This window comes from Anastrepha obliqua, chromosome 6 (genome assembly GCF_027943255.1).
Source record: "Anastrepha obliqua isolate idAnaObli1 chromosome 6, idAnaObli1_1.0, whole genome shotgun sequence".
Classification (NCBI taxonomy): Eukaryota; Metazoa; Arthropoda; class Insecta; order Diptera; family Tephritidae; genus Anastrepha; species Anastrepha obliqua.
This window is the reverse complement of record NC_072897.1, coordinates 40,614,047-40,630,567: the sequence shown is the minus strand read 5'-3', so window position 1 is coordinate 40,630,567 and position 16,521 is coordinate 40,614,047. Positions and strand designations below refer to the sequence as shown.

General features: G+C 42.4%; 1 protein-coding gene across 1 annotated transcript; it reads left to right on the top strand.

Moving 5' to 3' along the window:
• Window positions 1-2,061: 2,061 nt before the first annotated feature.
• On the top strand, window positions 2,062-2,903 carry LOC129250852 (uncharacterized). The gene is made up of 2 exons (XM_054890454.1): window positions 2,062-2,475; window positions 2,538-2,903. Exons 1-2 carry the CDS (start codon window positions 2,080-2,082, stop codon window positions 2,556-2,558), a joined length of 417 nt encoding a protein of 138 aa, XP_054746429.1. The 5' UTR covers window positions 2,062-2,079; the 3' UTR covers window positions 2,559-2,903.
• The last annotated feature ends 13,618 nt before the right edge of the window (window positions 2,904-16,521 follow it).

Genomic DNA, 16,521 nt, shown 5'->3' with positions numbered 1-16,521 from the left:
TTTGCTGGTCCTTGTTATGAAACCCAGAACTTTATTGGCTTGAAGCGTGATCTTATCTATGTGTTTACTAAAAGATAGCTTGCTATCCACAATGATGCCTAGGTCCTTGATATCCTCGGTTTCATGGATGTCATCATCATTTAACGTATACTTTGCGGCTTCACGGGTGTGTGACCTTGAATACGAGACCACAGCACACTTTTTGATATTTAAATCAAGCTTGTTCTTGGTACACCAATCAGCCAATGTGTTGATATCTTGCTGTAGTAGATTCATGTCCTCGTAACGATTGATTCTTCTGTAGATTTTTAGATCATCAGCGTACAACAGGTAGTCTGAGTGAAGATTGTTTCCAATGTCATTAATAAAAATGTTGAAAAGTATGGGACCCAGGTGTGATCCTTGCGGAACACCTGATTGTACATCGTATTTCGTCGAAAGGTGCCCATCTATTCTGACTTGGAGCTTCCTGTCAATCAGATACGATTGAATCCAACTTAGTGCCCTGCCTTGGATGCCATAACTACTTAGTTTCATTACCAATATCTCGTGGTTGACTCTGTCAAAGGCTTTGCTAAAGTCCGTGTAAATGGAATGTACTTTGGCGTTATCGTTCAAGGCATCGATTAAATAGTTGGTGTAAGTAAAGAGGTTGGACGCAGTGGATCTTCCGCCCACAAAGCCATGTTGTCTATTCGAGATGATATCAGTAAAGTGCCACGTAAGTTGAGGCACAATGAGTTTTTCAAACAATTTAGCTAGCGCTGATTGTATGCAGATTGGTCTGTAGTTGGCAGCATCAGATCTGGGACCGTCCTTATGAATGGGGCTGACAAACGAGAGCTTCCAGACAGATGGGAAGGTACCTGATTCCAGCGAGGTGCTAAAAATATCCGTTAGTGGCTCACAGAGACCGATTGCGCAGTTTGCAAGGAATATGTTCGGCAGGCCATCTGGGCCAGCGCCTTTTCTTGGGTTTAAATTTGTTAGAAGCTTAAAAACTAGATCTTGGCTAACTTCAAATTCACTCAAGGCATTAAACATAGCGTTAGGGTTGCAGACAGACGCAGTGTTATGCTAAGTTTCCACCGCAGCCGCTATCGTGTTCTCTGCCGCTATCGTGTTCTTAGCGCAAACACGAAACAAAACTCCTGTCAAATCCCATACAAAATTAAAACACAACTCCATACCTAAACTCACTTTCAAAGCGTGTTTTGTGGGTTTGCGTCTAATTTAAAGCGTGTTTTGTTGGGTTTGCGTCTAATTTAATTATTAAGTGGTGGCAATGTTGCTCATTTTCCTCATTTATTATTGCATTCTTATCGAAACATGGCAACAATGATCACCATTCGGAATTCACAGAGAGGTCGTTGGTTCGAATCTCGGTGAAAGCAAAATTAATAAAAACATTTTTCTAATAGCGGTCGCCCCTCGGCAGGCAATGGCAAACCTCCGAGTGTATTTCTGCCATGAAAAAAATCTGCTCATAAACATATCATAAAACAAAATGAAATAAATGTATAAAAAAAAAAAAATTTTTTTGTGATTCGAACCAAGGATTTCGGATCGGAAGCCCACATTGCTAGCCGCTGGGCTATCGCGCTGTGCTGTCGCCGCAAAATAATGTATCATAAATCTGCTTACCATACCAAAGACCATACACTTTGCAAACACATTTCGGTGGAAACAGTTGACAGTTCTCCCAAACACAACTCCTGCAAACACGGTGTTTGCTTTTGGTGGAAACGTAATATTATCACGTTGCATATTTGAAGAATAGACACTTTCGAAAAAAGACGCAAATAGGTCGCAGGTCTCAACACCAGTGTTGGCCGACTTATTATTCCAATATATTGAGGAGGGTATATCGCAATTGTTCCTTTTTTTATTCTTGACGAATTTCCAAATTTTTTTTTTGTTCGTTTGCTTTGTTTGCTTTGTCGTTCGTTCCGCGCTTTTTTTATCCGATATTTAAGTTATTAATAAATAAATCAAATTAGTGTACTCTCAAGTATTCAAGTATAATTTTGCTGATACTCTGCATATATCTCAACGCTATCATACCCTTAAACTTCAAATATGCCTCCAAAAAAACTTGGCTCTCACCAGCATCACTACACATGTGGTATTTGCTCAACTATTATTAATGAAAGAATGGAGCCCAGCATTCTATGCTCTGGATGCCGTACATGGATTCACTCAAAATGCACGGGACTTACCCCTGATGAATACAAAATATTGGCTAGGAGCATTAAAAAGGATGGTGTGATCTGGAAATGCGCTACTTGCAAATTTGAGGTTAGTGTCATCACCCAAGAAGACCTGATGTCAGATGATGCCGACGACACAGTCACTATGGACAAACTGGAGCAATTGTTTAACAATCAGTTTAACCGTCTATCTCAGAAACTAGAAGCAAAGATTGACAGATTCAAAGCTGCCATCGAGGACAACATAGCCGATCTCAGAAACGATGTAACTAAAATCGCTAAACAAAACACCTCTTTAACTGATACTTGTGCCCGTCTCAACAATAGGCTAACCACAGTCGAAAATAAACTCACATCCTACACCGTTAACTCCACGTCTCCCGAGGAAGTATTTGCTGAGTTCAACGAACGCAAGCGGCGTGAATCAAACGTCGTAGTGCTCAACGTCATGGAGTCGAAGAAAGCCTCTGGGAACGACAGGCTTGATGAAGACAGGACACAGATATCTGCCATCCTGCCACCTAACCTATCAACTAGCATCGACAACCTAAAGCTACGCAGGCTTGGTCGCCCCATAGCTGGACGTTCGCGTCCTTTGCTAATTGAAACTCCGTCCCCAACTATTGCCTTAACTATTCTAAAATCTAAGCCTCCTACTACAGTTGATGGAACCCAGATAGCTTTCAAATCGGACCTTACTCCTGCTCAAGAACCTGCGCACTCAGTTGGACACATTAGAGAAAAATGGTGACACTAATAAGACTATTAAATACATAAACGGCACCCCTAAAATAGTCAACAAGAATTTTCGCTCGCTCAGCAAAGATCGCAAAACCCTCAGCAATAAGAGTGTTGTATCAGAACGTCAGAGGCCTGAGGACAAAATTAACCAGATTTCTGACCGCTACGGCGATCAGTAACACTGATGTCATCTGTATAACGGAGTCCTGGCTTCACCCAGCCATCCTTGATGGCGAAATCATGGATGATACATTCACTATCTTCAGGAGAGACAGGGATTTATCTACTAGTGGGTGTGAACGAGGTGGAGGCGTGCTTGTTGCTACTAAGCGCTCTATCCAAGCAGATCGCATAACAACTGCGGACACAACCGTTGAACAAGTGTTCATCAGGATAAAGTGTAATAATGCGGATCTCATCGTCGGCTGTGCCTACCTACCACCAAGATCAACCCCTGTATCATACCAAACACACATAGACACTCTCTTCTTTCTGAAAGAAAAATACCCTAACGCCAGACTCCTGATAACAGGAGACTACAATCTTCCGAGTAGCACTCCTCGCTCTGACTGTGAATATCTGCTATACGAAGGCTTCTCCTCACTTGAATGTACACAATATAACGCCATACTGTATAACAATAATAATCTGCTAGATCTCTGCTTCAATAATATTGAAGCAAGAGTTACAAGCACTCAAGAACTAACCAAGATGGATTCCTTCCACCCGGCGCTTGCTATTGAGGTCGAATTACAGCCTAACCTAAAATCCGCCAAATCAACCTACAGGGCCTTCAAGAATGCCGATTACACCAACCTGAACGCCTTCTTCACCAACACTGACTGGTCTAATCTATATTCAACTAACAACGTCGATGAGAAGATCAGCATCCTCTACAACATTGTGGAATTAGGTATATCTCACTACGTTCCAGTATACAGCAGAAAAACTAGTGACTTCCCTTGTTGGTTCTCTAACGACTTAAAATTCAAAATAATACAAAAAAAATCAGCTCATTCAACGTATAAAAAAAAGCCCACCAGAGAAAACTACTTTAAATTCAGTAATCTTCGTCGTGTATGCAAGAATTTGAGTAACTTGTGCTACAAAAATTACGTCTCCAACATGGAACTGAAGGTGTTGTCTGACCCGCATGAGTTTTGGAAATTCGTCAAGAATAAAAAAAGGAACAATTGCGATATACCCTCCTCAATATATTGGAATAATAAGTCGGCCAACACTGGTGTTGAGACCTGCGACCTATTTGCGTCTTTTTTCGAAAGTGTCTATTCTTCAAATATGCAACGTGATAACACTGCGTCTGTCTGCAACCCTAACGCTATGTTTAATGCCTTGAGTGAATTTGAAGTTAGCCAAGATCTAGTTTTTAAGCTTCTAACAAATTTAAACCCAAGAAAAGGCGCTGGCCCAGATGGCCTGCCGAACATATTCCTTGCAAACTGCGCAATCGGTCTCTGTGAGCCACTAACGGATATTTTTAGCACCTCGCTGGAATCAGGTACCTTCCCATCTGTCTGGAAGCTCTCGTTTGTCAGCCCCATTCATAAGGACGGTCCCAGATCTGATGCTGCCAACTACAGACCAATCTGCATACAATCAGCGCTAGCTAAACTGTTTGAAAAACTCATTGTGCCTCAACTTACGTGGCACTTTACTGATATCATCTCGAATAGACAACATGGCTTTGTGGGCGGAAGATCCACTGCGTCCAACCTCTTTACTTACACCAACTATTTAATCGATGCCTTGAACGATAACGCCAAAGTACATTCCATTTACACGGACTCTAGCAAAGCCTTTGACAGAGTCAACCACGAGATATTGGTAATGAAACTAAGTAGTTATGGCATCCAAGGCAGGGCACTAAGTTGGATTCAATCGTATCTGATTGACAGGAAGCTCCAAGTCAGAATAGATGGGCACCTTTCGACGAAATACGATGTACAATCAGGTGTTCCGCAAGGATCACACCTGGGTCCCATACTTTTCAACATTTTTATTAATGACATTGGAAACAATCTTCACTCAGACTACCTGTTGTACGCTGATGATCTAAAAATCTACAGAAGAATCAATCGTTACGAGGACATGAATCTACTACAGCAAGATATCAACACATTGGCTGATTGGTGTACCAAGAACAAGCTTGATTTAAATATCAAAAAGTGTGCTGTGGTCTCGTATTCAAGGTCACACACCCGTGAAGCCGCAAAGTATACGTTAAATGATGATGACATCCATGAAACCGAGGATATCAAGGACCTAGGCATCATTGTGGATAGCAAGCTATCTTTTAGTAAACACATAGATAAGATCACGCTTCAAGCCAATAAAGTTCTGGGTTTCATAACAAGGACCAGCAAAGATTTCACCAATCCGCACACGCTGATATCTCTCTTCAACACTCTCGTACGACCGATCCTGGAATACGGATCTGTCATATGGTCTCCATATACAGATTACCAGATCAAACGCATCGAGTCAGTCCAAAGGAAGTTCTGCAGGACTTTAGCACACCGGTATAAGCCTCAAGGCTGCACCTCAACTGATGACATCTACATTCATTACGGAATCGAGGAACTGCAAAGACGTCGACAGGTGACAGACTTAGTTTTCTTTTACAAAGTACTCAATGGCCTGATAGATGCTCCAGACGCAGCAGGCTGCTTTGAATTTGCGCCGGCTAACCTACATCTGAGGCGTCGTCGCCTATTAAAAACTGTCAAGTCAAGCAAAAATTACGTAATTGGTGGCCCACATAATCGTATTGCGAATCTAGTCAATACACTCAATAATGACGTGGAATTCTATGGCGGATCCATTGGTGCATTTGTTGCAGCTGTTAAACGGCACCTAACATAATTTGTTTGCTCAATTTATTAACATATTAGTCTTACTGTTATCTCAAACTAATAAATACCCCCTCTATATTATTATATTATTATAAATTATTCCCTTTTTTGAATAAATTAAATCTATGTAGTATATTGCCGTTTGGCGTTTGTATAATTAAATAAATAAATAAATAAATAATATGTTATATTATTTATTATTTTTATACATTCCTTACTATATTCTCTTTCGCTTAACGACATACAAACATACAAAGTATACGCAGGCATTTGCTTAGCATAACATATGTACCTATACATAACATTGCTTCTCTTTTCGCTAGTCTAATGCAGTTACATATGCACACATATATATATGTGCATATATTCGCGAATTGACATTAGGAGTTCAACTTTTGTAAACACGGCCACGCATTCGAAAATTAAATATTAAAGTGTTAAACTAGTTTTTTTCTTTCGCGATAGTGAAAATAGCTACCAAAAAATATTGGAAGCTCAACTTTTGGTGACCCCGACGTGATCGCCGTGTATTTCGTGTTAGTTTAATAATTTAAATTAAATAAGTTAAAGTTGCATATATTCCCGTTGCGGTTTCGAGCATTTTTATTGTTGTGTACTTAGTGCGGAGTACATAAGACAGTAAATAGGACTTGTAAAATAGTGCAATGAACTTATTAACCGGTGGCGAGATTTTGTAAAACAGTTGATCCTGCCAGTTAGATACGGTGCATTAATTTTTACTGTGTAACATTGTCGTCGAGTATAACGCACCTACTTTTTTTCTTATACGTGTCGCGTAGCGTTAAAGTTAACCAATTTGTTCACCATGCCATTCAGCCCAGCTACTGGTACCCCAGCAAGAGAAGATATGTGGGATGTTGGTCCAACCAATGAGCCGGCTATGGGTCCGCCTATGGGCCGAGTGACGTTTCTGAAGATGAAATCGAAAGCTATACTTAATCGCCTTGAAAGTATAGCCTCCGACTTGGATCCTGATAAGCTGCACAGTAAGGATGAATATGCTCTCACGGCAATACTGGAATTGTTGGTGGAGCTGAAATCCAGTTTCTCGGTCACCCACACAAGTTTGGAGGAACTGGACTTCGACTCGATTACCAGTGACCTTCCTGCCAAATTCGATACCACGCTAGCCAATCTCAGAGCCACTCTGGAACGGGAAATCGGGAAGCGCAGTACTTCACAACATTGCTCAGCTTTTCTGATGAACACCGCCGACACACAGTCTATTATTATAAACGCAAATCGTTCGCGTGTGCCACTACTAACGTTGCCCAAATTCAGTGGGGCTTACACGGAGTGGACAAATTTTTACGCAATGTTCACATCCGTAATCGACAAAGACAGTGAACTGACACAAGTGGACAAGCTTCAACATTTGCGGTCTTGCCTTAGTGGTGCTGCCCTGGACACCGTGGGATCACTCGAGATAAACGACACTAACTACAAAATTGCATTAGAACTTTTGCAAAAACGATTTGATAATAAACGTCTTATCTTTCAGGCACACATCAGGGTGATATTTGAGTTGGACAAGGCGGACGTGTCCGTATACACGTTGCGGGCATCTATCGGCTCAAAAGAACAAATATCCGATAGCATCCTCGTTCAGTCGATAGTGAAAAAGTTAGACAAGGTGACTCAGGCTAAATGGGAGGAGAATTCGATAAGCAACGACCTACCCTCTTGGGATCAACTAGCTGGATTTTTAGAAAAACGCTGTCGAACACTGGAAAACGTCGAATATGCATTGCAGGCACAAACTAGGAATCCTGTAAAAATCATCAAAAGCGTGAGTACAAATGCCAGAAAATCTTTTGTTGCTTCGAATAGTTCAGCAGGTAGTTGTGTATTTTTGTGTCGCAGCTGTCAAGCGAAGCATCATATTCGGAGCAGCAGCTAATCCCGTTCCACAACCAACAAACTAATTTCTTAACTATAGCCAATATTTATAATTTCTGCCATAAGTTGGTCACCTTAAAATGTTATGTTATATTATTTATTATTTTTATACATTCCTTACTATATTCTCTTTCGCTTCACGACATACAAACATACAAAGTATACGCAGGCATTTGCTTAGCATAACATATGTATACATAACATTGCTTCTCATTTCGCTAATCTAATGCAGTTACATATGCACATATATATATATGTGCATATATTCGCGAATTGACATTAGCAGTACGGCCACGCATTCGAAAATTAAATATAAATTGTAAAAGTGTTAAATTAGTTTTTTCTTTCGCGATAGTGAACATAGCTACCAAAAAATATTGGAAGCTCAACAACATCCTTTCCGATAATGGATTAGAGTTCGTCAACAAAGACGTGACAGAAATATTTCGTAGAAGAAAAGTGGTTCATCAAAAATCGATACCATATACGCGAAAACACAATAGTCGCGCATAAAAAGACATAAGAACTGTTATCGAAGGTGCAGGGTCTATGATTCACGCCAAAGAAATGAGCCTGAAATATTGGGATGAAGCAGTGAGCAATATCGTGTACACTCTTAATCGGAGGGGTATATGTCAAGTGGATGGAAAAACAGAAACTGAATTGTGGTTTAATAAATAGGGTGACTTGTCTGTACTATGAGTTTTTGGATCGGAGGCTTTTGTGCATATACGAGTACCACAGGAAAAGCGAAGAAAGCTTAATGCAAAATCCAAGAAAGGTGTGTAGGATACGAGGGAAACTGCAAGGGCTATAGGGTTTGGAAACCTAATCAAAGAAAAATTGAAGTATCAAGAGATGTTATAATCAAAGAAACCTACAAAGCAGCCGCATATGTACACGAAGAACACGCTGAAGAAGAATGCCCAGTAGAAGAGCCAACTACGAATGCTAACAAACCAGAAACCATAACTGATAGCTGTGACAATCACGATAGCGAAGATGCAACTAATCAACCGCACATAAGTACATAAGATCATGACATGTTCGCAAAGAAGTAAAGCTGCACTAAGCCATGCGTCTGCTACTGACGGATGCTATGAGAAAGCAGTATCTAGTAACCATTATGGGCAGTGGAAGCGTGCCATGGATGTGGAGTTTATATCGTTAATAACAAACCAGACCTGGTCCCAGGTAAGTTTACCTACAGGGCGAACAGCGATTTCTAACAAATGGGTCTACCAATCAAGTGTGGAAAAGAAGGTGAAATTGAACGTTTTAAGGCTCTCGACTTTACGCAGAAGTTCGGTACCGATTATTTCGAGACTTTTAGCCCTGTTGCCAAGTTTACGTCCATTAGAACTGCCATGCCAGTTGAGCTTGATTGTAAAGCCGTTTGATGTGAGGACAGCGTCTACGGTCCTCTTAATAAGGAGATTTATATGTATCAACCTACTGGTTACGAAGATGGAACTGACAAGTGTGTAAGCTGAACAAACGTCTTTATGGTTTAAAGCGGGCATCGAGATGTATGAATCAGAAATATACTCAGATGTTGGAGAATTGTAATCTTAAAGTCAGTGAGGAAGATCCATGCGTTTTTATCGGGAGTTTCAACAGTGCGAAATTAATTCTTGCAATTTATATTAACGATGGCATCATAGCAGCGCTGTCACCACAAGCCTTTGTAAGCTGATCGATCATCTCACGGAAGACTTCGACATTAAAGTTTTTGAGTCGAGTATTTTACCAGTAAGTTGTCAGGAAATCTGGGAAAATTTTTATTTGAAAAAAATCATACGCAACAAAAGGGTTGGAAAGATTTGGAATTCTCGACGTCAAGTCTGTCACAACTCCAGCAGAAGGTGCAAATTTAAATACAGAGAGCAGTCAGTAATTGCAGTACCCATATCGAGAAGCTGTTGAATCTCTTATGTATTTGTCTACAGTGACACGGCCTGGTCTAGCTTATGCGGTGTCGTATGCAAGTAGTTCTCCTGACACTTATGCCAGCGACCATATCGTCTTGATGAAGCGAATTTTCAGATATTTGCGAGGAACTCTCAGTGAAGGTATTTTATTCAAAAAAGTTAATAATTTGTCTTTGGCCTGCTTCAGTGATTCGGACTTTGCTGGTGATTTGGTACAGGGCGATCAACTGGAGGTTATGTAATCATGTTATGCGGCGGTAGTATTCCGTGGTTATAAAAAATGCAGCAAACAGGTGCACTCTCGACAACCGAAGCAGAGTACATAGCCTCTTGTGAGTCAGTAAAAGAACTAATTTGGGTTCGACGATTATTGGAGGAAATGTCCGGAAATCGCACAGTACTAGAACTTTGTTTGGACAATTAAACCGCAATTCAACTGGTGAAGAATCCACAATACCACAAGAGGACCAACCATATTGAGGTCAAATTTCATTTCAACAGAGAGGTGTATGAAAACAAAGGCTTCACGCTTAAGTACGTGCCCACAAATACACAGCTGGCGGATATTTTCACGAAGCCTCTAAAGAATTTAAATTTCAATAATTTTAAGTCACTCCTGAAAGTTTAGTAAATTTTTGAAAATGAATAATCTGGTCAATGAAAGTGGAAGTGTTAGGCACAGCTATTTGTGTGCTGTGTTCATTTTATTCTCATTTGTATTACACACTCATATGTACGCGTTTTGTAATAAAAAATACGTTCAATCTTTTTTCTCATCTGTAAGCGTAAATTCGTGTATTTGATTCTCGGAAAAAGACTACAGTTACGTCTTATAAAAGCGAACATAGCAAGTGAGTTGGAAATGGCAAAATTTAAGTACGTGTTAAAATTTAGCTTAGAATCGGAGAAAACCTCCAAATCTTTAATTACGTTAAACGAAGCTAGATATATAACGGGTGATTTTTTAGCTATTATCTTTTTAAACAGTTGGTTTAAACAGCTGACAAACGTTTCGTGTTTTGTTTCACTGTCAAACATCTTCAGTTTGGTCTATAATTTAATCATTAATCGTCGCACAAACGAACAACGCTTGCAAATCATTGAATTTTATTATAAAAATGCGTGTTCTGTTGAGGAAGTTTATCGCGCACTTCTTCCATTTTATGGTAAGTTTAATCGACCCACTGAAGCGGCTATTCGAGCTATTGTGACTAAATTTAGAACCACATTTACATTATTGGACACCAAACCACCAACACGCTTACGTAGAGTGCGAACTGTAGAAAATATCGCAGTTGTATCGGCCAGTGTTAATGATGACCATCAATTGTCGATTCGTCGCCGTTCGCAGTAATTGGGCCTATGTTACTGAGCAACGTGGAAAATTTTGCGAAAGGATTTAGGTGTGAAGCCTTTCAAAATACAGCTGGTGCAAGAATTGAAGCCGAACGACCTACCGCAACGCAGAATTTTTGGTGAATGGGCTCTTGGAAAGTTGGCCGAAGATCCACTTTTTTATCGAAAAATTGTGTTCAGCGACGAAGTTCATTTTTGGATCAATGGGCACGTAAATAAGCAGAATTGTCGATTTTGGAGTGAAGATCAGCCAGAAGAACTGCAAGAGCTACCAATGTATCCAGAAAAGGTCACAGTTTGGTGCGGTTTATGGACTGGAGGTATCATTGGACCGTACTCCTTCAAATATGCTGCGAGTCGTAACGTAACTGTGAATGTGAGCGCTACCGTGAAATGATATCCAACTTTTTTTGTCCCAAAATGCAAGAGCTTGACTTGCATGACATGTGGTTTCAGCAAGACGGTGCCACATGCCACACAGTACGCGTAACAATGGACTTGTTGAGAGGCGAGTTCGGTGAACATTTTATTTCACGTTCGGGACCTGTCAATTGGCCACCCAGCTCGTGCGATATAACGCCTTTGGATTATTTTTTGTGGGGCTATGTTAAAGTTTATGTCTATTCAGACAAGTCTGCTTGAATTAACGCATTGGAAGACAACATTAAAGCATTTATATGTGAGATACCGGCCGAAACATTGGAAAGAGTATGCCAAAATTGGGTCATTGCGCAGTAGCGGTCAACATTTGCATGAAATAATCTTCAAACATTAAATTATATGGACTGTACTATGGATTTAAATAAAAATATCATGCATTTTTCTGAATTTTACGTGTGTTTTTTTGAAAAACTTTCCTATAGCTCTTGAAAAATTACCCTTTATTATTAATATGATAAGAGGTATTAATAAGGTTTTGAAGCTTAGAAAATGTGATCTTATGACATTTATCAATATAAAGAAATGAACGATTCATAAGGCACCAGGAAAATAAATTATTCAGCTCAGACTGTAGGACGGCTAAACTCACTAGAATTTCATCCGTAGAACTATTGATATTTGATGGTGTTAGAAATACGTTATTATCATACATAGATATAATCAAATTAGATTGCAAAGTTAAAATTAAAATATATAAACTCTCATTACTGAAAGGTGGGGTATATAGGAAACACAAATACAAAAAAAGCTGTGTGAGCTGATCAATAATAGTATCAGTTTCTTGCAACTGAATAAGCGATGCCTTACGATTACAGCGAACTGTAATCATAACAGCCCCTCTGCTACATCCAGTTTTAACAATTCCTTATGGAAATATACGTAAAGGTTCGGATCGAAAAACTCAGCATCAAAAAAGTTTGAGTTGAGCCAACTCTCAGTTATAACAAGAACGTCATATTCATAACATGAACGCAGCAATCGCACTTATTCGGTCTTACTTCTTAGAGCGGAAGCGTTTTCATAATAAGTGTTTTTTCGCTAATTAGGCCTAGAATGAGCAACTAGTTCGGAAGCGGTTGATTTTCTTGCTTTCGTAAAAAATTAAATGGGCGAATAGATACTTTAGCAGGCAAAATCTCAGGCTAAAACAGTTTATAGTAATTATGCTCATTCACTCCCAACTCAAAGTGTATGTGCGTAAGAGAGTCCACATTCGTCTCTATTTTAAGAACTTATAGCATAAGATATGCTTCGTATCTATGCCGGCATATTTTTGAACGTATTCAATAACATCATAAGTTAACACCGTAGGGGAGAAAGAGGACAAATGTAGCCACTTAAAGCGAACAGTAACCAACATTCCCGTGGCAGCCGGTTCTACGCTACCGGAATGACTCGGGTTTTTCCCGACCAAGGGCTGCCGCCCCAGTATATTAGCCCTGTCTAGTGAACTGTATATCACCCCACCCCTTACGTCACAGGAGCAAATCCTCGCAGCAATCCTGCTCCAAATGCTTCTCCTCAGAGCTGGAATCGAATCCAACCCTGGGCCAGAAGTATTCTATTGCTGCGTCTGCCACAACCGGCTTCATCCGAACTCCACCTCGGTTAGGTGTAATTAGTGCAACGGGTGGAGCCACCTTAAGACCTGTTCATGCCTTAGGTCGCACAGGGAGTGGTCCACACGGTATGTGGCCACGTGTTGCTCCCGCCAGCAGGCGTCTGATGCCTCCACGGCTACTACTCCCCCTGATAGGCTGGCACTACCAACCGCCACCACAACCCACACCTCCACGGTGAGGAGCCTATCAGAGAAACACAACTCCCCCTCAACCCCTCCCCTTCCTTCCTGCTCCAACCCCAGTTCGGGGACAAACCAGCAGCTCCTGGTCCCCCGCACAGTCTGTTCCGTGTGTCAGACCGTAATACCTCGGAATCTGGTATCAGTCCAATGCAATTCTTGCAATGGCTGGTGCCATTTTCGGAGATGTTCCGGCCTGCGCACCATCCGTGAGTGGGCAACTGCCTACGTTGCCCCCTGCTGCAGAACTCTGCACCCACTACCGCCCCCGGAGGCGCGGCCGCCCACCATAATCAGGCCGCAAGAGCCACAGTGGACAACGCGTCCCTCACCCCCCGAATTACACAGACCTTACCGAGAAGCTTCAAGCCTCTACAATTTAACTGCAACGGACTCACGAGTAAGGTCGACGAGATAGTTGACTTTATGAGCCGGCACGGTATTAAAATAGCTGCGGTCCAAGAAACCAAGCTACACGTTAGGTCATTTCTGATCACCAGGGATGGCTATAACGTGCACAGACACGATCGCGAGCGAGACAATGGTGGTGGCCTAGCATTTATAGTCCACCACACAGTGCAGTATCGTCTCATCGATGAAGGAATCGACCGCAGGGACAACAACTTAGAATGTCGAGGCATAGCTGTCCGGACAGGCGATTCCGAGCTCGAAATATTTAACATATATATACCCCCTGTCACCTGCTGTTTTAAGGACATTCGTCCCCATTTCCCAGCCGAAGCAGCCAGCTTAGCAAACGAGCGTGCCCACCTATGCCCGGGGATCCCCGCATAAGGGACCTCAATTTGGAAATCCGGCAACTGGTAAATCAACATAAGCGGACCAAATGGGTTGAGCACCTGAAGACCTGTAACCTCACCTCTGGGGTGAGTAAGCTCTGGTCCACCGTTCGGTCCCTGTCGAACCCGACGAAGCACAACGACAAGGTGGCTATCACCTTCAACGGTTGCACTTCGTCGGACCCGAAGAGATGCGCGAGTTATTTTTGCCGGCTTTTCATACTGCATCCTCCGGTCAACAGAACCAAACGTCGTGCTACCAGAAGGCTGCACAAACTGACGAACGACAGTGCGCCACTTACTTTCTCCGGTGATGAGGTTCAGAGGGCCATCAACAAATCGAAATCATCAAAAGCCATTGGCCCTGACGGATTAAACGCGCTGATGCTGAAGCATCTGGGACCTCTGGGAGTAGGATTCCTCACAAGGGTCTTCAATCTGTCCCTGGCCACTCTCATCATCCCTGACAAGTGGAAAGCAGGGAGAGTGGTCCCACTACTGAAGCCTGGGAAACCCGCCAACCAAGGGGAATCTTATCGGCCGATAACTCTCCTTTCCCCAGTAGTGAAGACACTTGAAGCCCTCCTACTCCCACTCTTCACGAAACACCTGGCCCCAGCCCCACATCAGCACGGATTCCGTCGAGTGCACAGCACCACCACTGCACTCACCGCCATAAACGCCCAGATAAACCGCGGGCTTAACCAAAGCCGCCCCTGCGAGAGGACTGTCCTAGTAGCGTTGGACCTGAAGAAGGCTTTCGATACAGTCAGCCATTCCACTCTACTAGATGATATTTATCAGTCGACACTCCCGCCAGGGCTGAAGAGGTGATCCGCAAACTACCTGAGCGGTCGGCACTCGTCAGTGATTTTTCGAGATCAAACATCAAAGCAGAGGAAGATTAAGCAAGGTGTACTGCAGGGTGGTGTTCTTTCTCCCTTGCTGTTCAACTTCTACATCTCGAAGCTCCCCCAACCACCAGCGGGAGTTTCCCTGATCTCATACGCTGACGACTGCACGATAATGGCGTCATGCAAAGGCATTGATAGCCTGTGTTCCAAACTGAACAACTACCTCACCGACCTTTCTCGCTTTTTCACTGCGAGGAATCTCCAACTTTCCCCCACCAAGTCCACGGCGATCCTCTTTACCACCTGGACAAAGGAGGTCAAGCTGTCTCTTAAGGTAAAAGTCGATGACACACCAATTCCGACGGTAAATAACCCCAAAATTTTGGGTGTAACCTTTGACAGCTTGCTCTCCTTCTCTGCGCACACAACCGCAATTGCCATTAAAGTCCAAAATCGCAACAAGGTCCTCAAATCGCTGGCCGGCAGCACTTGGGGCAAAGACAAAGAACTGTTGCTTTCGACATTTAAGGCAATTGGTCGGCCGGTTCTGAACTATGCTGCGCCAATCTGGTCGCCTGGAACTAGTGATACGCAGTGGATAAAGCTACAGGCATGTCAAAATACCGCCATTCGGACAGCGACCGGTTGCCTCCTGATGTCTCCCATTCAACACCTACATAACGAGGCACAAATGCTCCCAGTAGTGGAGCACAACAAACTGCTCAGAAAGCAGTTCCTGCTTGGATACTACCGTAGGTTTCACCCCTGCAGACACCTGCTTGAGCCTGAGCCGCCTCCCAGGCACGTCAAGAGACACCTCTTAAACTACGCTGAGGAAATCCAGGACAAAACTGACCGTAACGTACTGGACCGGACAGTATTTAGACAGTCAATAAACGACATCCACCGGGAGACCGTCACCACCTTCATGAACTCCCGTCCTGTGAATGCCGTAATCGGAATCCAACCACTACCTATTGCAGACGAAGAGCTGCAGCTTCCCCGTGAGACTCGTGTAACACTGGCACAACTACGTTCTGGATACTGTAGCAGGTTAAACTCCTACATATCCAGAATCGACCCCGACATTCCAAACACATGTCCGGCATGTGAAGGTGCCCCCTAAAACCGACTCATCTACCACCCCTCTCCCTCTGGATCCAACCTGCCGAAACAGCATGTTTCCTGGGCCTACCCCTAGATGAGCTAGACGAAGATGACCGGTGATACGCCTACACTGACAGGGCCACCAATGCTGTTAAAACAACAACAACAACAGCAACCTCAAGTTCGTAGTTCTCACACATCCGACTACACGTAATTAATTTTTCTCACGCTTAACTTGTTTACTCTCAACAGAAACTCAAGCAGAAGAACAATTCGTATGATGAAAAGTAATTAGTCGCGATGGTAAATTATTGTTTACGTTGTTAACATTAGTCGAGTGGGCATGAACTTTACTACAAACAATTGGACGACGAGATAATGGATAGAATGAGTTCCATATCCAGAGAAAAAAAGAACTGTGTGAAAAATAGCATGTACAATGAATAGTAAACAAATAATGTAAAATGAATCTACAAAGGTGCCAAAT

Coding starts and splice junctions, on each gene's coding strand:
- LOC129250852 (XM_054890454.1), top strand. CDS start 2,080: ATGCCTCCAAAAAAACTTGGCTCTCACCAGCATCACTACACATGTGGT. Junction 2,476..2,537: donor TAGCCGATCTCAGAAACGAT/GTAACTAAAATC, acceptor TCTCAACAATAG/GCTAACCACAGTCGAAAATA.